This window comes from Lytechinus variegatus, chromosome 8 (genome assembly GCF_018143015.1).
Source record: "Lytechinus variegatus isolate NC3 chromosome 8, Lvar_3.0, whole genome shotgun sequence".
Lineage (NCBI taxonomy): Eukaryota > Metazoa > Echinodermata > Echinoidea > Temnopleuroida > Toxopneustidae > Lytechinus > Lytechinus variegatus.
Window position 1 is genome coordinate 40,803,730 of NC_054747.1, and position 23,345 is coordinate 40,827,074.

The 23,345-nt window shown below is 36.6% G+C and overlaps 1 protein-coding gene and 1 long non-coding RNA gene across 2 annotated transcripts; both read right to left on the reverse strand.

Annotated features, from left to right (window-relative positions):
• LOC121419494 lies at nt 1-1,903 on the reverse strand. The gene is made up of 3 exons (XR_005970609.1): nt 1,845-1,903; nt 635-727; nt 1-66 (listed from the first exon to the last, which is right to left on the reverse strand). It is a non-coding gene; the product is annotated as an uncharacterized LOC121419494 (long non-coding RNA).
• A 495-nt stretch (nt 1,904-2,398) lies between these two features.
• Nucleotides 2,399-14,887, reverse strand: LOC121419743. The gene is made up of 7 exons (XM_041614200.1): nt 14,734-14,887; nt 8,995-9,070; nt 7,244-8,593; nt 6,317-6,484; nt 4,140-4,273; nt 3,536-3,637; nt 2,399-2,527 (listed from the first exon to the last, which is right to left on the reverse strand). Exons 2-7 carry the CDS (start codon nt 9,008-9,010, stop codon nt 2,399-2,401), a joined length of 1,899 nt encoding a protein of 632 aa, XP_041470134.1. The 5' UTR covers nt 9,011-9,070; nt 14,734-14,887.
• Nucleotides 14,888-23,345: the final 8,458 nt, after the last annotated feature.

Here is a 23,345-nt window from a genome sequence, read left to right on the forward strand (position 1 = left end):
TTCCTCTACACCGTCACCGCCAAGCTGCGACATCCATTGCGTAGAATCACCTTCCGGGGTATATTCCTTGGGATGAAAATAAAATAGCCATTGAAATGGTCGGAAGGGGAAGCGGAAAAGTTTGGAAAGTGAGGGTGGGGGCTGACCAAGCAAAAACAAAATCATGACCAAATGGTCATTTTTACTTTTGTGCACACAATTTTAGAAAAAAAAGATGGGGGGATGCATTTCTCCACGTGCGAAAGTGAAATTCCCCATCGAGGCATGTGGTTATGTGCCGCCATAAGGAAAATAATAAGGAAATAATTAAAATATAATCTTTCTTTTTTTCAAAACATTAAAAATCGAAATTTGGAAGGAAAATGGAATGGGGAGTGAAAAGAGGATTGAGAAGGATTGGAAATAAAATTCGAAAAAAAAACTGCCAATGAAGAAAAATAAACATGTAAATATGATCACAACATCAGAGCTGAACAATATATATATATATATACTAATCGAACCAATAAATGATACAGTAATTTAGGTATTTTTTCCATACTTAACAGACTTTCTTAAATTGATGTATTAAAAAAAGATATGTGGTGAATTTAGCGGAGATGTTGTCGTTATTGCCCCACTTTGCCCGACATACCTTCCTCATCCTAAGAATATCACCTGACCAAGCAAGGTTTCTGATGTCATAACCAGCAATGTGACGGTCAAGAGGAGCAAGATCATCACCAATCTGAAAATATATATATAGAGAGAGAGGCAGACACAGAGAAAAAGAAAGAGTTTGAATTGAATAGTATGTTAGTATGAATAGTTAGGGAGAATAATGGAAAAACGATGTGCAAAATTAAGATATTCATCTAATCATGGACCTATTACTCTGACAGAGTAGTAGGTGCATGGCCTAATGCAAGTCGACACTAAGACTGAAAAAGTCAATTTCCATGAAAAAGAACAGATGTATGGCAGTAATACGATAGTTGAAAGACAAAGTTCGGTTATTTTGAAGGATTTGCTGGAAAGTGCAAGGTGCATAGGCGGCGGAAGCGGGGGGGGGGGGACGTGTCCCCCCTAAATTTTTGATACCCTTTTTTTATTTTTTGCTTGTCAACTTTTTTTCCTGCGTCCCCCCTAAATTCACGTGGACCCCCCCTGAAACGTGTGTTGTCCCCCCCCCCTAAAATTTAGGTTGATTACCCTTTTTTTTTTTTTTTTTTTGCTTGTCAAAAAATTACCTGTGTCCATCCCAAAATTTCAAGTGGACACCCCCTAAATTTTCTGGCTTCCGCCGCCATTGGCAAGGTGAACACATTTCTTCAATGCCACCGTTCCAAGGTTGTATATTTAATACAGAAGGTTTGCATGGTGGAGTTTATAACGTGGAGAAGGTTTACGGTTCACCACGTGTAATATGAAGAAGGGAAGGAAATAAAGGCAGAAAGGAGTCTTCACTCCTGAAGACGGACAGTCAACCTACCCGAAACGTCGAGTAACCTCTCTTCACTTCAACCTGCTACTACTCAAACCATCGCTACTGAAGCCATATTCAGCTCATCTCATCTGGTTTACAGTCCTTTTCAGGACTTCACTCACTTTCAAGAAAGAATACTTCTAATTTCCTCTTTTCATCCTATCTAGTCTTTCCATTTCAATCTATCTGCCTGTATTTCCTTCCCTACTTCATATTACACATGGTGAAGCCTACACCTTCTCCACGTTATATGATATAGTTTTGTGTAATATGAAATTAAACTTACATTCGATTGGAACAATATAAAGCAGCTACAGAAAATCCACACAAGTCAAATATAAATAAGATATCATTTTAAGAGCTCTGTTTAATAGCTTACCTCTTGTTTTTGACCTGATGATAATTCGTTAGACGAAATTTCAGTGCCTGTATCTTCACACTGAACAAGAAGAGCAGAAAGTTGAATGCCTCTATCTGTATACAATGTAAAATGTATGATATATATTTGGAATATACATGTTCACTGTATCCTAACCAACTGGACCTTAACGCCGTACCTGATTAAGAAAATAAATCAAATATTGCTTGTACATTTTCAAATGCTATGAAAGAATTTCAGGGGAGCGCGCGCGCGCGCGTGTGTGTGGGAGAGAGAGGGACAGCTGCTGTTGTTCTTATGTTGAGGTTGGTAGATGGTGTATACGGATGAGTGAGTGTGGGTGGGTTTGTGTTTCCTTTTTTTATTGGTTGTTGTCTTAGTTTTTTATGTATTTCATTTCATGAAAAGCAATTTCATTTTGCAACATAGATGTGGAAAGCAATACAAAAACAGAAGAGAATAAAAATCATGATTACGGAGAGGATGAAGCAATTTACGATATGGTATTTTCTAGTTCACTGATATTGTTCCAGATTAATAATTGCTCTATGATATTAATTAAGCGACTTACCACATTTCAGGGAGATATCAAGGGTACCGTCAGACACAGAAACAGGAAGTGATGCTTTCTTCGCAGTGCATTCTGGGATAGTTTCGGTCTGACTATGCAATTGCTGTTGAATCTAATTTGGTGTCATAACAAATGGTAAATATACAAATGATACACAAAAACTTTTCAACAAAAATCGGTTACGTTGAATTTTTTTTTTTATTCGAATATTATTTTGGGGGTAGCGAAACATCATTATGATTTTGGCTTGTCTGAATTATAATTCATATATATTTTACTCTTCCTATTATGAACTTTTCCGCGCTCATTTTTTTTCTTTTTCAAAGAAAGTCTTTATTCAATATTTCTCCACAACGCATATAAACAAATGCAAAATGTATGTGATACATCAAATTCAATATCATACATATACACAATACATAATTTAAATAAGCTCGATGTGCCTCGATTCATCAAGATATACAATAACCTTATTTTGTTGCATGTGCATAGTTCGTTCTATCTCATGCTGATACTTTAATTTCTTTTGAAATGATGAGAATGATAAGTTTCCTTTTAAACATTTAGTTGAAAAGATATAATATTTGGCATATAAAATATCAAAATTAAAAGAAGAATTTCCAGCTGGTATGCCAAATACAAAGTCATTGAAAGATAATTTTATTTCACTTTTAAGAGTGTATTTTTCAAAATCATCTAAAAATCGACGAGTAAGGGGACATTCCCAAAATAAATGAGCAATAGTTTCCGTGTGTGCTGAACAAAAGGAACATAAATCATAATCCGCGCTCATTTTTGACTGCCCTGCAACTCAACAATTTATTCAGACCTACCAACAATTCAATCCAACCGTTATCATTGGAGGGGAAGAGGAAATATTTGATATTTCAGATAAAAACTAGAAAATAAGGAATATTTGACATTGTATCCTGCATAACCGTGGGTGGTGTAAGCCTATTATGAACATTGAACATAAGCATACGTTCACAGTTTTTTTCTTTTTATCAGATTTTGATGAAGTGTACGCTATTGTGACATCCTTTTTACGTGTTTTTTGGGGTCGCGCATGGTATCCACTCGTCAATGTAAGTGGCCCCACCCCCCGGGATATAAAACTTACCTGAGTTGATAAATCGTCTCCATTCACCACAGCAGTGACGTCATCTAAACCCGAGGACATTGTAAACAGTGTGAGGACATATCTCCCTCCAGGCATAGGAATCTAATAATGATAAAATTATCGTGTGTATAATTGCCCAATGCCCTAATACTTTCCCCCGTCAGAAATACAAAGACAGAAATCGTTCTAAAATACTACAACATAAAAGCCCCTCTTAATTTTCTATATTGTGAATTTTCACTTGAATGGTATGGTATACATGTATTTATACAAACACATACTAGTACGGAACGTTTCAATTATGAAATCTATAGGCCTACATGTTTCACTGATAACTGCCTTATTCTGACCGATTTGCAATCTCGGTAAAGTTGCTACACATAGGAACAAAAGTTCAATCTTAAATGCAGTTCATAACAAAGTTTACTCATTGAAGACATCATATCAACTAACTACTTTGAAGAATTCCTCTAAACCAACTACCATGGTAACATTGCTATTAAAACATTCAATCACCATCAACGTTTCCAGGGTAGTTGCCATAATTGTAACTCTTATAAAAAAGACCCTAGACGAACATTTTTAGTGAGTCAATTATACATACTCTGAAATCCAAGGTATCATCATGTCTTGGTCTATTTCCTATGAAGGTAGTATACAATGAGCCATCATTGGTGCTTCCAACTACTTGGGGATAGTTCCTCAACGGGTCAATGTGACAGCCGTAGTAGTATCGATCTGTGTAAGATTGACCAATAAGATGGGTCGTTACATTGGTTTCAATGGTACCTTTAATGTAATCGTGATTTTTAATGGTTTTTGAAAAATGTATCCATGGTAGTTACCATTAATGAGAGTTTGAACACCAATCGCAATTATTGAATTAAAAGGAGTGCTGTTGATTGGACTTCACTTAGAACTATGTTTAATATGTTAAATCAATCGGCCTGGTAAGATATTAAAAAAAATCTAGTAAACAGGGAACATGCATGTTCGTTAGGTAAGACTTTGTCCTGTGAGCGCTTTTACGTTTTACACTCTGGCGAAGGATTTTCTCGATTAAATAGCAACGAACCTCCTGGATGCAAAGTCGAGCGCGCGATGCAAAAGTCCGCACTACCTCTATACGCACACAACTTGTGCAAATCAAGCGAGCTGAGCTGAGCGCAAAAACTCTTGCACCACGTACACGTTCATCTCTCTATGCTTGATTCATTTGCCTGACACAAGTTCGGAATTGCTTGTAATTTGCTCACTCGCTGTCATGGAAGGTGACATTTCGTCAACTTTGTTGGTATGACAATGTTTTCCTGTCATTCTTTTATGAATAGGTTCTAAATCTATGCGTATTATGATTACTATAACGTGATAGATCGACTAGATCTAGATCTATTATAGACGAACGTATATTGTCTGTCTCTCCTACTCTAGCTCGCAGTAAAGTTTCATATCTCACAAGCGATATGTGTAGACTCTTTGTCACAATTCGAGTTACTAAATTGTCATTTATCATATTTTTCACACTTTTAGCGTCCCAAAATTTAACCGAGGAAATGATTTTTTTATCATTTACGTTTAATCAAATGCTGATCAATGATCAGGTCATTTTAAATGTATAGCAAAATAGCTTTGTGGCGAATTGCCGCCGATTTTCTTTCTTAGCGCTCATCGCCATGGTTCACCCAGCGTACGTGGCTTGTAATTTCTGTATGAATGATACGTCGGGCAAAGTGTATTGGTTGGTGTACAAGCTAGCAGCAGGCATTACGTGTCTTGCTTTCGTTGGGTTAAGACATATAATCGTCTGAGTTTCCTACCAGTCGCAATTTTTATGTTTCCTGAGTTGTATCTTTACGTTGTTTTAGTCACCAAATCAATCTCACATATTTGGAATGAAGTCTTCAATATTTACCAAGTTTTTGATAAATCTATGAGAAGAGTGGAGAATTTGTTCTTTTTGGTGTATTTGAAAACTCACTGCGGTGAGTTCTATCATCGGGTCTGGGGTCGGCTGTATATCTGGTACGTCCATGCAGCCATTACTTTTATGGGATCATCCGGGACAGCTCAAGTTCGTCATTCGGGGACGTCGCAACACAGAAATTCATCGATGTGTCGCAGAAATATCGACAGCACGATCACCGGCAAGAGTTTGAACCTTGTTTCCAAAACAGGGGTCCCACCCTACCGCGAACTAATAATCATGTTTCATGTGTGTGACTGGGTGTGGGTGTGTATGTGTGGAGGTGTGTGTGTAAGGGTGTGTGTGACTGGGTGTGGGTGTGTAATTTTGTCTGTGAATATTTTTTTCTTTAAGATTGAAATATTCAAACTCTCAAATGTATTTTGAATGCCCAAGTGTTGGATAACGTTTTCCAAACATTCGCAATAATATTGGAACGAGAGGTAACTTACTAATCAAATGCTTTTATAAATTTTTCTCAAAGTGTCATGCAGTTTTTTGTACTGAGAATCCGTTCGTAGGTCTACCTCTCTCTTTTCTTTCCGGACCCCAATTTAGGACCGTGACACTACTTATTAGTCGCTTTATAGCTATCATTACTTTTTTTTTGGCCTTCGCCAGGGTGAAAAACGGACACGTGAGTCCGTAATTAGGTAAAATGCTTGTTCACTTTTACTTCTTTATTGGGTAAACTTTTAGGAGTGTGAGTGTATCAACCAACGACATTGGACTGATTGAATTTTGCGCTTATGCTCTTATCAACATCATGAAGAAACTAATATCAAATTCCCAATATCAAAATTAGTAAAGTTCCTCACCAGGATCTGAGCAGATGGATGGTAAAGCAGATCGCCCATCAACGAAGAGGGCGCCGTTTACATCCTGGTAGGCTGGACCACCGAAGTTGATAGCGAACTGGACACCAGGTAGTTGCTTCATGACCCGACAGGGTGAACCCTCTAACTCGATAGTCACATCTCTTCTCTCTGGAGATAGAGGGGAATGGGTGAGAAAGAATTTAACTTATTCATTTCCGACTAATATACAGGATAGGGTGGACCCTGTAACACAAGAGTTAGCGATCAATCGTTCATTTGAAAGAAAAAAATCTGATTGGTTCCTACTCAATCTACTCAGCAAGATGTGTATGCAATGATGATCTTGATTGGTCTTTCATTACTTTATAAGTCGCTTATCTTTGTTTACGGGGCATATATCAACATAGGCAATCCCAAAATCAAAACATCTCGAACATTCACCAATAAAGAGAAAGTACATCACAATATATATTTTGCACTTTGTCGACTTGTTTGTCAAATAGGTAACGACGTTATGAGAGTAATGTTCCGGTTTACCAAATGATTTACAATAAATACGTTTCAGTAGCTGTGGGATGATTCATAAAGTTGTTCGAAAGTTACGAATGACTTTACAAACAACTAGTGATATCTTTCTGGATGTTATATTATATTTATCATTCATTAATATGTTGCACAAGAGAGTATCACCAGACGTTCGTAACATACGAGCATATTATTTTCTTAACACCCACCAGGTCATCCCAAGCATATATTTTAACATTCCTTGTAACATACCTTGTTGCGGGCGTAAAGTTTTACCTATGAAAACTTGTTTGCCCCTCTCCTCCTTCCAATTTCTTGATTTCTTGATTTCATAAAGTCAGTATAGTGGAACAAAACTGGAACTAGTTGTATGGCAATGTAATTATCGATACTTTCGCTTACCTTTATTTTTCAAATTAACACTGGCTCTAAAGACGTACACGCCCTTCCCCTCTTTGATCTCATTTGAAATGTCTTTTTGGAAGGTAAACCTCCCCGACTTTTCCTCCAACTCGGATTCATGTACGACCACGGCAGTATGGTTGCCAGACTCAATCTTGATGTCAACTCTTCTATCGGTCCAGACGTTCAAGCAGCCATCATTGATTGAGAGATGACCACGCAGCGGGGTGTCAGCTCCTGTAGCGATGCAGTCGCTCTGAAGGCACCTAGTTTCAACATCTTCAAGGTCCTCCGGTGCATTTGAGAAGAAGGCATACCGGCAAGGGCCAGTCAGGTCCGGTTTCAGCCTCACCGCCAACTTCCCTATCTTCTTACTCACCAACCAAAGGGCCGGGGTCGACAGTGACGGATCATCAGTGCTTTCTGCGATGTAGTACACACCCACCTTGTTCACCATTGGTGCCACAAAGTACAGAGCCGATGTGACAAGGTTGGTGTCAGGGTTAGACCTGGAGCATAGTAAGAACATTGCTCGGCCATAGTGAGTTCGGATCTTGGGTACAAGAGTTGTGCTGTGCTCGCCGTTGTAGGTTTGAGTGAAAAATACCTTGCCACAAGGCGAGGTGTCGGGTGTATCCTCGGCATAACTTCGGTTGCATAGGAAAACAAAGTGGCTATCTGGAGGGCCTTCGATCTTGACAAAGCCGTCCTGGTTAATGTCGAACTTCCAGTTGTTTTTCATCTCATTCGGTCCACATTTCCCAGCTGGAACAGCATCAAGCTTCCAACAATCCCCAATCCTCTGGACCTCTACCATATAGCAGCAGGCGACGGGGGTGCTTTCATCAGACCTAGACGTGCTACATCCCACAAGAACGGACACAGTGTACTCAACGGTATCACTAAGGTGGACAAAACCAAGCTCCTGGAGGCTTACATCAAGGTTACCTTCTGGTGAACACTCTCTTTGTGGGAAGCGTCCTCCACGGGTAAAGATAGCCTGGTTGGAAAACAAAGTAACATCGTGTCTACCATCTCTCATCTTCATGATCAAATCCCCGTTGTGATTTGTTTGAAGGTCACGTGCAATTGAGGCCGCAAAGCGTCCGTTGTCCCTGGCTGCAGGTATACCTAACCTTGACGTCACAATCAGCTTGGTGTTGAACGTATTCGAGTTGAAACCGGATTGAACTAGACTCAACTGACTCTGGGCGGTCGACTGACGTTGCCGGGTGTGAAGCAGGATAGCTGAAGCACCACCATGACCAGCGTTCACGTTGTAAGGCAGATGTTTCTCTCTTGGAAAGACATCATCATTAAACTCCTCCAAGGAGATTGTTGGTGGTGATTCTGAAAGTGAAATAAAACGTTGAACCAAGTTGATTAGCAGTGTGTCAGTGGCGGGTGACATGCGTGTGCTGGGGGCTCAAAATTTCCTTAAAATTAGTATTTTTATTGTGGCATTCAATACTGTATCCAAGGCTACTTGCACGGTGCACACTCACTTTAACTGATTATAAGTGAAATTTCAAACTTCCTCACCATGGCACCTCGCACTGATACACAGAATGTTTTCATCCCGGCAAAGCTTTAAAGCTGCAGCTGCGGAAAGTATTACTCTTCAAAGTTCAAGGACAAGAGTCGAAAAGGTTCTAGCAATGAAATATTGTAGCAAAAAACAAACAAAATAAAAGCTAATAAAATCAGTCTAGAACATATATGTATAATCATATCTGGAAAGCTAAACTTACGTGAATAATCTTCCATCGTGATACTAGGCACTCGCCTCCCCAGTAAAGACTTGTCAGAGACCAAATCCTCAAGCTTCTGTTTGGGAAATCATCATAGAAATTCAAATTCATATTCTAATTCGTGTTTATTTCAATCCAACAAAAAAAAAACAAATATAGAAGGGAAATACATTCCGTCAAATAATCTTTGAATCAACCATGGTATCACTCACCTCACAATTCTTTTCTTCTTTTTTTTTTGTGGGGGGGGTATTTTTTTAGTATTTGATAAATTTTAATACTAGAGGGTTCTATTGTTATTTTTCCTTGTTGGAAACACATTTTGATTAATCCCAGAACATTGTTGTACCTACCGTGATTTGGCAATCTCATTATTGTCAAAATAATGTGTAAAAATGAAATACTGTATGATGCTAATAAGAAAAGAAAATATAAAAAATATATAAGTCACATTTACCCTATGTACAAAATTTTCTGTTATCTTTTTCCTTCTTTAAAAATTTCTTGATTACCAAATATGTTTCTTATTCCTTATCTTACTTGTTTCTATCCATGATATACTACCCTTTTTCCCTTTATTCTATTCCCTTTTTATATGTCTTTTCCCTTAATTTTCCTCCTATAGTCTTGGGCACAGCAGTAAACCAATTTGATGACATTTATAATAAATGAAAGCCACAATTAGCAAAATATGATGAGACTTAATGGACCTTTCATCACCATTATCTTTGCCCATTGGAAAGTCCGCCAATTGGGCGCTACAAGACTTTTCAGAATACCAAAATTCTTATAACTACTCAAGTCTTCGCGCAGTCATAACGCACATACCACCCACTTTTGTTTTTATAATCTGCATTATACAATATTTCATTTTTTTTTACAGATTTGCCAAGAAGGACCAACTTGACTGAACCATATAGTATTAAACAGTGCTTATTCCAAATGTTCAGGGGGATTAGTCGTTGTCTCACTTGACGAGGAGAAAATCAAACGTTTAAATATTTCATATTATAAAATACAAAAGAAATAGTGAGAGGATGACGTCATCAGTCTCTTCATTTCCATACCGATCAGGATGTGCATATAACTTATTTGTTAAATTAAGCAAAACTTAAACAATAAAAAAATATCACAACTTTCCAATCTTACATCCTATTTCGATGAAATTTTCATTATAATGTTTGTTTGATATTCCTCTTTTTACTGAAATTTACTTTTTGTTTGCGTAGGCTTGTCCTTTAAACATCATAAATCTTTGCAGTCATAGTTTTCGCACAAAGAATGAATAGTTCACATTCAAATACTAACAATCAGTTACGGAAGGCAAATAAATGTTCGTAACCACGGTAACGGATCGCACGATAATGGGAATAAGGCATATACGCTTTAACAATTTGTTTGATATCCAAATCATCACCATTGTTAAAAAGTATTGAACATATCCGGCAGTATAACCAAACTGTCATTAGTCTACACAACGAAAAACCAAAGCGAGTATCGGTGGACCAAAATGATATGGGACGAAGTGGATTTAGCCAGGATGGTATGAGACGGTCCAAGAATGAAACCTCACACGCCTAAGCTAATGGATAAAACCTTTTGAATAATTAAGCACCTACGGTCGAGGGAATTAATTATTTTCCGACCGATTATCCCACTGAATCATGACCCCACCCCCCGCCAACAATTACGATTATGTGACCAGCCACCAAAAAAGCAACTCTAAGTCGGCTAAAGAGAAGTTTGAGATTGTTATTGACAACATGATTGAGTTTGTAAAAGCACAACCTAATATCTGACTTGTCAAACTTGATCAATAATTGTGGCTGCCTCCCTTTATCCTTGATAAACAGATAAACGAACGGACTTTCGGTTAAATACTCTCACCCCAACAGAGATAAAGTATATTCACAGACTTTGGTGTGGCTTAGTGGAACTCTATTAATTCGTCATCCCACGGTCCAAATTCTGAGGTAAAATATATTCGGAGGCTTTAAAACAAGTACAGTAGCATTGAGAAACGTCATGACAGTCGACTGGTGTTCGTCTCCCCCCCCCCCCTCTCTCTCTCTTCTATTCTCTTCTCTTCTATCTCTAACAAGAACTGACGTACCTCGGCCTTTTACAGCCATATTGCACCAAGGTTTCAAATGAGATGGTGTAACAGCAAATAAAATCCCTTTGAACAAGGTTAAAAACCGCCAGCAAAAAGTATGTCAGGCATGCACTTTGCAATTGTGTAAACAGATGATTCCCGTATGACTCCGCAGAGTAGGTCATATATAAAGGGAAATACGTTATTGTAATGATAATTACTTTTTCACCGCATCTAGTCTGGTTATATGTGTAGTATATAATTCGGAGGCATGCGAAAATAAACTATGCAACATGTCCTGTAATCCGACTCAAATTCACTGGACTGGGCATGTGCGGGCACTCATCTGGCATATATAATAATGAATACATGTAGCAATATTCTTTCGACCTTATTCAAAATTTTCATTTGCCGCGAACGATCGGAAAAATGTTAAAAGCTGGTTTCAATAAAAAGTCAAATTCTTACTTTTTTAATAATTAAAGGTAAATTGATATAATCTGGGGAATAATAGTGCTTCGTTACTGATGTCTTGTCATGCATTTAAATTTCAGTTCGTTTATTAATATCAAAGATAGAAAATCGATACAAATGGATATTCGTAAAATTTCACTCCTCAGATTTCTTCACTGAAACTGGCGGCTTGGAAGGCGGACGTCAAAATGTCTTTACTGAAGTTCTTTTTTTGTGCTTCTTTAGAAATGAACAGCTGCTTGAATATACATCCGTTGCTTATCAGTCATAACATCTTCTTGGTTTTGGGGTGGTTGGTCACATGCTAAATAGATTTAGATGTCATATTTGTCGATATGTGTAGATATATATAATTTTATATATATGTATGTATGTATGTACATATATATATATAATGAAATGAGGCGAGGCCAACTCAACAGATGACGCAGGCAGTGGCGTACCGTGGGTCACGGCATGGGGGGGCACCAGCAAAAATTTCGGGTCACTTAGGGAGCGCGCTCAGTTGTCAGGTATACTGACCTAATAGAAATATTTTAAGGACATGCAGTGCCATCAAACGAATATGTATCTCACTGATTTAAGGTCAAGTCCACCTCAGAAAAATGTTGATTTGAATCAATAGAGAAAAATCAGACAAGCACAACGCTGAAAATTTCATCAAAATCGGATGTAAAATAAGAAAGTTATGACATTTCAAAGTTTCGCTTATTTTCAACAAAATAATTATATGAACGAGCCAGTTACATCCAAATGAGAGAGTTGATAATGTCACTCACTCACTATTTCTTTTGTTTTATTGTTTGAATTATACAATATTTCCATTTTTACGAATAATGAAACTTCATTTCACATGACAATGATGAGAAAATGAAAATATTTCATATTTCATATAATAAAATACAAAAGAAATAGTGAGTGAGTGATGTCATCAACTCTCTCATTTGGATGTAACTGGCTCGTTCATATAACTATTTCGTTGAAAATAAGCGAAACTTTAAAATGCCACATCTTTCTTATTTCACAACCGATTTTGATGAAATTTTCAGTGTTATGCTTGTTGAATTTTTCTCTTTTTATTCAAATCAAGTTTTTGTTGGGGTGGACTTGTCCTTTAAATAATGCGAGCGCGAAGCGCGAGTTGAAAATTTTTTATATTGAGGGCTAAAAATTGACATCATAAGCGAATTGTTAACTGTCTCGCTAAACAATCAATGCGAGCGCGAAGCGCGAGCTAAAATTTTTGTATATACTGACCCTAAACAAGGAAATTTTAAGGATTATATTTTAGAATCCATTAAGAGTATAAATATCTCACCATAGTCATCTAATGCTATTCCCATCCTTTGCTGATTTTGTTAGAATTACATCTAAACACAGTCATGAAGCACCTTTTGTAGTCATGTAATCATGATTATCATACGCATCTTACTAATCAAATACTGCAAGCGCAAATGCGCGAGCGGAAAATTTAGGAAATATAGACCTGAAGAGGGTCATTCTAGGGGTTGCTTGTAGGAATTCTCTAAGACCCTACGTATTTGACTAACCAAATGATGCGAGCGCGAAGCGCGAGCTGAAATTTTTGTATATATTGACCACAAACATGGATATTTTAAGGACTATAGTTACGAATCCATTAAGTCAGAGCATACATATCTCACCATATTCATATAATGCGAGTGACAAGCGCTTGCTGATTTTGTTAGAATTACATCTGAACACATGGAGCACTTTTTGAAGTCATTGTAATCATGATTATTATACGCATCTCACTAATGAAATACTGCAAGCGCGAGCTGAAAATCTAGGAAATTCAGACATGAAGAGGGGCATTCCAAGGCTTGTTTGTAGGAATTCACTAAGACCCCACGTATTTCACTAACCAAATGATGCGAGCGCGAAGCGCGAGCTAAAATTTTTTGATATTCAGATCAGAAAAATTGACATTTTAAGGACTGATTTTAGGAGTTCATGAAGAGCAGAAATCTCACCAATCCACTAATGCGAACGTTTTTTAGCACGGACAGGAAATGTTTTATATTAAGACCTTAAAATAGTGCAATAACTTTCAGTAATCATGAAAAAGAACATATCACTACTTAAAACAATAATAACTCTAATTGCGAGGAAATATATTATTTTGTTGTATATTGATTTGAAAACGGGAGGCTTTAGTACAACAGGTTATATATCGTTAAAAAGTATACGAGCACCAGGAACAATGAAGACACAAGCAAATAATGCTTCATAAAGTTGTGAAAAAATGCTTTTTATGTTATATAACATAATATAACACTATAACAACAATTTTTTCTTTCCCCCACGTTTCTCTTCTTTTTTCCCTCTTTTCTCCTTTCCCCCGTTTTTTTTTGGCCAGTCGATCGGGGGGGGGGGGGGGGCACGTGCCTCGCCTCATCTCATTATGTTTAATATTCACAACTCAACAGCGATTGGTATGAGTAAACTTATCATCACACTATATATATATATATATATATATATATATATATATATATATAATGAGAGGGGCGTGGAAATATGTACCAATCGCTTTGATCATTGTTTATAATATATGTGTGAAGAGTAGAGTAGAATCAAGGATAAAGCAAATATATATATATATATATATATATAATAGAAGACTTAATAGAATATAATATATATATTGTCATGGGGAAAAAAACATATTGATGATTCATTCCTCTGGCTCGACCTAGCCCTTTACCCGCCAAAGAACGTCAAGATATTTGATCGTCAAAGTCAATTAGCAGTTCAACGGGAAGTAAAGCATTTGTCCCTCACTCCCTGAATATAATAGCCTACCCGAGCAGACACATATTAGTACAACAGTATTCTATAGTAATATTCATGTACGTGACGAATATAAATGGTTTTGCTGCCATTATATGCCCAATAAAAAGTACTATAAGCATTTTTCTGGTCTTTTATATCCATTAGTATGCTGGATGTATACACGATGGCTGCTTATACTTATAATATCCTATTATTATGACTAGTAATCGTGGTAAAGTGCCAGTAAACCATGTGTGTGTGTGCTCTTTTGCAGATAATAAAAACGGGGAAAAACATAATGGCGCAACTGCTTGTACTGAAATATTCATACAGATCGGATATACATAATCCATTGACATGAAAACAATACTCACCCATACGGCTCGACTGTGACAAGATCCGTTCCCCTGTAGTTTCGGCTGAATTCTTATTCACCTCTCCGCTCAACCCTGTAAACACTCCCGTACAATATCATTTCCGCATTTCTCTAACCGATTCAGTGATTCTGTCGAATGACTGTTGATAATGAAAGGGCATGCCAATGAAAGTACAATGAGCGATCTTAAGATCGGCCTAATAGCGTACAATACAAAGTTCAGTTGTCATACTATACAGACGAGTTCATTTATTTACTCATAAAGTCCACAAATCCTGACGGGGTCGGGACAACTCGGCCCTCTGGACATCTCGGCCCTCGGTCCGAGTTGTCACTGGTTCACCCTGACGTACGTACGTGTTGAAGGGGTTTGACAAATGCCCGGGGGGTTGATTGATTGATTTTATTTGTCAGGTAACTGTGAACAAGTACATGAAAATATGAACAGTAGTGTATACCTTGACAGGATTGCCCATGAAAGCCGAGATGGCTTATTTCCAATGGGGTCCTTACATCAGTAATTGACAATTGTTAATTACTGATACATCTATGAAAAAACACCTATAAAAATCTACAAACTACATCTATTAAGTCTAGACCACTAAATTTACACTAAGGATTGTAAAACGCAATATGTAAAAAGACAAAAACAAATAAGTTTGCCATGAAAACCATTTACGCAAAATATGATTAAAATAATTGTAAAACAGATAAACGATCATTACTCCTATATTACATTTGACGAGTGGATACCATGCGCGACCATGGGGTCTCGAAAAGCACCCTAAACACGTAATTTCCATATTCTGAAAATGCACCCCGTATGGCGTGTGAAACCCACGAAGTATTGGAAACAAAACGATATAAGCCTGTTCACGGTTGTAAACTGCGCACGAGCAGAAAAAGGTCATTGGAGAAAACCATGAAGGTGGCTTTCAATTCTTTTCAAAATATTCATTTTATCACATCCAAGCTGAAGAGGAATAAATAGAGCCTTCATAATCACTGGTATAGCCTAAACAATAGTCAAATTTACCAAAGGCAGACAATAAAACAGATTTCCAAATGTTATCCCTGATGTACTATTCTAGTCACCTGGTCTATACAATGCCTTTTGTTCTTAGAATTTGAATACTCTACTGGTTAAGCTTACGCAACATCTACATTTGAAAATGATAGTGCTTATCCTAATGAAAAATCACAAAGGTCATTTGAGAATAGTTGATCATGAACTAACCGTGAACTGGCTTATTGGCAAATATTCCCTGAAATGAACCCCTAAACCCCGCCCTAAACAAGTACAGAATATCTTATTGTTATGTCACGATTCCTTCGGTCGTCGGTTTTACCTTTACACATCGAGGTTTAGTACGACCATAGACCTATTACGAAGTCCATGGTACGACCCACCTTCCACACCCATCGTGCAAATCGGACTCTAAACACGTACTGTTTGGGCAAGAAGGACATCCTTTATAAAACATTTTAATTTTGTTTTATCATCCCCGCAAATTTGACTCTAAACACGTAACTTTCCTAGCGAAAAAGATACCCTTTTTTCATTATTTTTTTTTGTGTTTTTGACACCCTTATATTGTTACGTATATATACGTAACGTGCCCTATCTTGAAAAAGACGTCTTTTTTACGCGTTTTTTTTTGGTCGCGCATGGTATCCACTCGTCAATGTAAGTGCCCCCCCCCCCCGGGGACAAAGGTTAGTCTCTCCATGACCCGGGTCCATGATAAGTTCTCTCTAATAGGGTAAGTTTGCCTGGTCTGCACCCCAATTGAATACCCATCACCAGGTCAGTGTAGATTTCCGGGTGGGGGAGGGGGCATAGAAGTACTATACGCATGCATGACAAAAAAGGGGGTGTTTTTCAGTTTTCGACGCGTTAAGGTACTAAAAACACCGATTTTTTAAATCAAGAAAAGGGTGATTTGGAAAGACTGTTTAATGGTCAATCGCGGGGTCAAACGTATCCAGGATAATTTTTTTCCACAGCTTTTTTTTTTTCTTTTAATACTAGCCAAACGAGTCTTTATGTTTTTCCATAAGCTTTTTTTCCCCGGCGGTGCTTTTTCCTCCTCGTTTCTGGAAAATATTCCGGCCCCGGAGATAAATCCCCAAATTCTGGCGAACTTGTTTAGGGGCTGGTCAAAATGTATAAATGAATGAAGCGGCGGAAAATATTTTTAGGGGATATTTCGTACACAGCAGAGAAACACTCATTAAGGGGGTGTTTGGAAATTAATGTGTATAGCAATACATTTGACTGCCCCGTCAACGCCCCCCCCACCCGGGGGGGGGGGGGGGTCGATTAAACTCGTCTGAAATACACCAGACGTCTGGCTAGATATAGCTATATCGTATTACATTACCATACCAGATAGAAAGGATATAATTTGGATTCGTCACAGGAAGTCATTATCTGGAATATAGTTGGTCCAATGGGGGTCAAATACCCACTGATCTAGAAATATCTGGATAGCATACTGATCCGTGGTCATACCAAAAGTTCGTCATGCCTGTCATGTTCATGTATGATATATGATGTAGGCCTATATCTTCTTTGGTGTAATAATGTATTTCGCATTCATTCACATGCACAATATCGCCATGCAATCGGATGTAACGTCATTCTTAACGTGAAGGTACCGTGGCCGAGTGGTCTTAAGGCGGCCTGGCTATACATAGAAAGTCCGGGGTTCGATCCCCGGCCGCGGCACTTATGCCCGTGAGCAAGGCATTTAATGTACAATTCTCTTTTATCCCCTTTTCAAATAAATGGAAATGCTATATACATTATTGGTAACTTGGTGTGCAATTGTTCATTAAAATCGGATAACAAATAACGAAGTTATTGAATTCTAAAGTTTAGCAATATGAAAACAGTTATATGTACATCGTCATGAATTTTCATTAGGTGGGCTGATGATGACACATCCTCACTTTCCCTTTTCTTAGGTTATTACATGAAATTATTATTATCATCATTATTGTTATTATTTATTCGGCATAACCAAACATATAAACAACATATACAAACAATAGGATAAGGAGAGTCACATGGATGCCGGGAAAGGAAAAAGATTAACTAAATAATTAAAGCCCGAAGGTCTTCCTTTCCAATCCTTGTGACTTTACAAAGATAACAATGCATGTAACACAAAATAGTAAAATACATGCAACTATACAGTTCTTATAATTACATTATAAATAAATGTTTCATTTTTTCATACATGCGTAAATTATGTTTCTCCATTATGATGGAATAAGTTGCGGCAATAAATAACTGATGCACTTAACTTGTCAATCCAATCATTTTAGTTTTTGGTAGAAAAAAATTGAATAAACGTAATTTCACATAATAAAATAATAAAAGAACGAATTGGGACATCAGCCCACCAAATAATGAATGTTCATAAAGACACGCCTAGAACTGTTTCACTGGAATAATGGAAATCAATTCAATAATTTTGCTATTTGTTATCCGTTTTTTTATCACATTTTCAGCATTTTCCAGCCTGGACCATCCCTTTAAATCATGGAAAATCGATGTGAGGTTCTTGTTTCACTTTGGTAGTCTTAGTTCCATGTGTTTTATTTGGGAAAATGTCTGTATATTTTAATATAGAGGCAAATTTGTCATTAATTGTTGACCACTTAAATCTTATTTTCCGCAGTTTCTCCATAAAATATTCGTGGCACATAACGTGTATCGATCGTGTATCCCTCAATGTTATTTTGAGGTACGTGCGTCCGGAAGTGTTCGAATCGAATAATATCATATTTTATATTACAGAAATCGTCTGCTTCTCAAGTTTGCTGCTCCAAATATGAAACATGTTGATTGAAAGGCACATATGCCGTAACAGGGTATCAGCCAACAAAACTAAGACCGGGAAACTGACCTGTTTTTAAGTAATCAGCTACGTCTTGGTTGTCATGGTAGTTGTTACTGTCACAACACCTGTATGTTCTTATTAAGATGCACATTACCAGATGGTGGTGACTATCATTCACAGGAAAAACTGTGGTGTTAACCGGTGTACATAGAGGACCACACCAGTTACTTTACACCGGTTTTGAATTGATGTTGTTTGTTTTACACCTATAGGTGTTATTACAACACCTATAGTTGTTACATTAACACTCTTTGGTGTTATGTTCAATCTCTAGGGTGTTATTTTAACACCTTAGGGTGTGGTCTTCTATTAACACCAATTGGTGTCAGTTTACCAACATAGTTTTTACAGTGTTGAATCAAAGAAATGCTCGCATTAATCTTCCATCTCTTTATATAGGTCCATGGTCAAACCATGGACCTACAAAAAGCTGGACGATTAACGCGAGCGATACACGATCCAGTAGCGGACCGTGACCCGGAGGAGACAAAGCATTCAGTGGGGGGAGGGGGGCACTGCATTGTTAGTGAACAATGCAGTGCCCCCCCATGCTTTGTCTCCTTGGGGTCACGGTCCGCCACTGACACGATCTATAATGATACAAAACAAAAGATATGTGCCACGTATATCTGGAATATTATGAAGAGACTTGGGAAATTGAATTTCAAATGGTAAACAATCAATCACAATATCGCCTCTATTATGCAGACATTTTCCCAAATAAAACACATGGAACTAAGATTACCAAAGTTAAACAAAAACTGCACATCGATTTTCCATTATTTCATTGATTTGTTAAAAGTCCAATCACGATCTGCTTCAGTCCCTTCTCACGGTGACGATCATACGATCAAAGAAGTCTAGTATAAAGAGAAAGTTATTCAGATGACAATTACAGTCACTTGGTGAATATATTATCTAAGCGATGAATGTCCATTTATTCATAGGTCCATGCTCAATGCAATCATCGATACCTCCCGGATGTACCAGTATTTTTTTGTTATATTCCTTGAAGGAATAGGTAACCATAACACCACCACCCCTCCCTGATTCTCTACCTAGCTGTGTCCCTACTTAGGTTATGGCTAAAGTCGCATCGTAATGGTTATATGTTACATAATGCTAAAAATATCAAGGGTAGTTTTAACGAAAATTAAATTTGTAATAACAATACTATTATAATGTAACATAGGGACTATATAGTGCTAATACAAAGTTTTCAAACACTGCATATACTGTTACCTCACCCTTAGCACGGCTGCCCTTGTCAGGCGCTCGAGCATTAAATAAATTCAAATGTATCATTAAGAAATATATACATGTTTGTTTGTTATTATTATTATTATTATAGTTTAATTGTTTATTAGCCTGTATTTTCATGTATTCTGTATACAGTTTTTTTTTGGGATATGAGACAGAAATAGAACTGAAACTGAACAGAAAATAAACCGAATTCCTTCTCCTACCAGGTAGCCATTTACTACACCTTGGTGGAGAGTGGCAAATGCAAATTAACGGCCTTTCATAGGATGTGATTGGGATTGATTCGGAGAACGAGACATGAAGTATGTTTGGAAAACCAAGTTAAAATATGTGCATGATGATTAGAGTTTGAAGAAAAGTGAGGCGAAATGTATATACTATGAATGATACCTTTCAGACTACAAAGTTTGTTAAGTTCGATCTGAACATATTTTTCTGTGTTTTTTTTGTTTTGTTATTCGTCTGTGATAACAAAACATATAACTTTTGACGAAATTGCCACAAACCAATCGCTTTATTGCCCCTCGAAAAAAACTTGAAGAGCGACCCCATATTCCAAAATAAAAATAAAAAAAATGTTTTCATCGATGGTTTTTATCAAAATAGTTATGTGATGTAATCTGTCGACTATTTTTGAAATGTTCCAAAGTACTTTAATAGTCCTCTTTAGTGGACTGTTAATTGTTATTACTGTTATTATTGTTACTATTCTCTCCAAGCTCCTCACATTATCACGCTTTCCTTTATTGTCACGTTATGAAATCTTGCCGCAAATACTGGAAGAATGCTGAATTAACAGTCGAGATTCCAGGTCTATCTTCTAATTTTGTCATCTTCCTTCATGTTTCAATAAATTAAGGAGGCAGTGGGGCAAGTTGGTGAAAATTGACTTCTCATATCTAATTAATTAATACTATTATTGATTAATTTAATTAATTAATTTATACTATATCATGTATGTCATAGTTGTTTCTACTTATATATTTATCTTCGAATTTTATATATCTCTCTTCGAATTTTATTATTTTGAATTATTATATCATAAGAAAGTCAATCAGTATTGTAATGTTGTATTTCTACGTTATATATATTTACTTCCAAATCTTGAAATTGAAAAATCTTTGCCCTTTGCAACCTTTATTTCATTTAGGGATGGGGTGGGGGTCCTGCACTGCAGACTCTCACCCCTCCAACCCGCGATAATTATCGTCTTTTTTGGTAGTCTGTTTTTTTAATTGTATTTAGTTTGATTTGAGGTTAATATAATTTAATAACCGTGCAAAAAACTTTCAAAACAAAAAAGAAAACATATAATATGCCTCTGCTATAAGAGGCCTATTAATGGTTTGACTATATATTGAATATATTATAGGGTTAAAAATTAAAAATGTATAACCGTTAACCATAATTTGTCAAGTATACCATCTTAACATTTTTTTAATGTTTCTCAACTGTTAACTGTAAGGGCCTCTATATTACTATGTATATATATATATATATATATATATGTATTAGTAGCAGCAGCAGTAGTATAAGTAGTAGCAGTAGTAGTAGTAGTAGTAGTGGTAGTAGAAATATTAATAATAGTAGTCATGGTAGTAGTAGCAATAGTAGTAGTAATGTTATTTACTTTAGTTTGTGGCCATTACTGTAACCATACATTTGCTTTATTTCATTTAATCATCATTTATTATTTTTCTTTTCGTTTAAGAAATCTTCAAAACTCATAATCGTGGTTTTCTCCATACTCAGTCAACCATTCGGCGGTAAGCTATCTACTTACACTCTTCCGGATCACTATACATGTGAGATAGTATTATTGACTGGAATAGACACGGGGTGTTACACAGGACGTTCCATAATTAATAATAATAATAATAATAATTTTTATTATTATTATAATTATTATCATTACTATTATTTTATTACTGTTATTATTGTTATTATTATTATTGTTCCATGATTAACGTGAAATCCATGTTATTCTCACCAAACCTTGCACATAAACACTTAAGCATCTGAATATTCTAAACATGCAAAATTCAACATGGGTCTATGTGCTTTATTTTATTTTTTTGCTCCAGGGCTTCAAATTTCACTCAAATTGATGTTCCTAAAAATTGCACGTTAAAAAAAATTACATTTTTAGACCTCACGAGATCACTATAATGAGTTTAAATCTCTATTACTTAGTCAAAATCCCTGGAATTTCCATCAAATTTCGAAAAATAGTTAATAATTGTCTACTTAAAGATGGAAAATTTATTCATATTGCTATTTGTTTGCTCTTTTGGGTCTATCAGCACTCTCAGCTCTTAGATATTGCGCGAAAGATGATAAAACCCAATCTCAAAAATTTAAAAAAAAAAAAAAACTTGAGAAGTACAATAAATGCTGCATTTATTCAAAACCCATGTCATTTTCACCAAACTGTGCAAAGTTGGAGAGAAGAGTATACGTATTAGGTTCAAACATTGGAAAAAAAACTGAAAAAAGTGTGACCTAAATTTGCAGACCAAAGTTTATGTGAAGATTTAAACAAAAACTCAAGCTCAAAAGATGAATTATTTAAATCGGATAGATGACCAAATTCTATAGAATCCGTCAGCACCACATTGAACTCACATTTTCGATGATTATCTGCTTGCAAAAATAATGATATCGTGATGTTTGTTGAGAATATCAGATTTCTTCGGAACGGGCGCTAACGGTGAAAAATCTTTTGTCAATATTTTCGTGAAAACTGAACTCATCCTGAAGAAACTTACGCCGAACATTGCCGAAGGGTAGTTTTAGGTCGCTTTTTCTTTTGCCGATGTCAGATTTTGAGGACACAACCGAGCTCGCACAGCATGACCACATTTTGCATCGAAATTTATAAATTTTATATTAAAAAGAAAAAATCAATTTTTAGAGTCATATAAACCAAATAATGATGTTCTTTTTATTAGTGCAATGGACAGATTACCTCATTCGGTGAAAGATGAAATGAATGATCCATTCATCTCGGCTACGCCTCGCTGAAAATCACTTTTGTTAAATCGGGCCAATGTCGTACTGAAATCTTTGTGAAACACCCCCTCCCCCCGATATTTTAATGGAATGCCATGCACATTTTGTCAATTTCTAAGCAATTTCTTCAGGAATAATTAGGCACAATATTCTTATTTTCACATATAGGCACTTTGGTTGTCATTTCATTTCAACTGGTATTATCTTTTAACTCTTTCGGATCTCTTTGACATCTGTGTGGAAACTGGTAGTCAGATTATGATATTTTTGAGAAGAATGTGTACATGGGATCTACATGACTCATGTTGATCAAAATAGTGCCGTTGCCATGATTCTAGAATGTCTTATAATTCCATTTATTGTAAAAAAAAATCCCCTTTCTGATCCCTTCTTCTGTTTTCCTCTTGTTTGTTTTTGTGCTTGC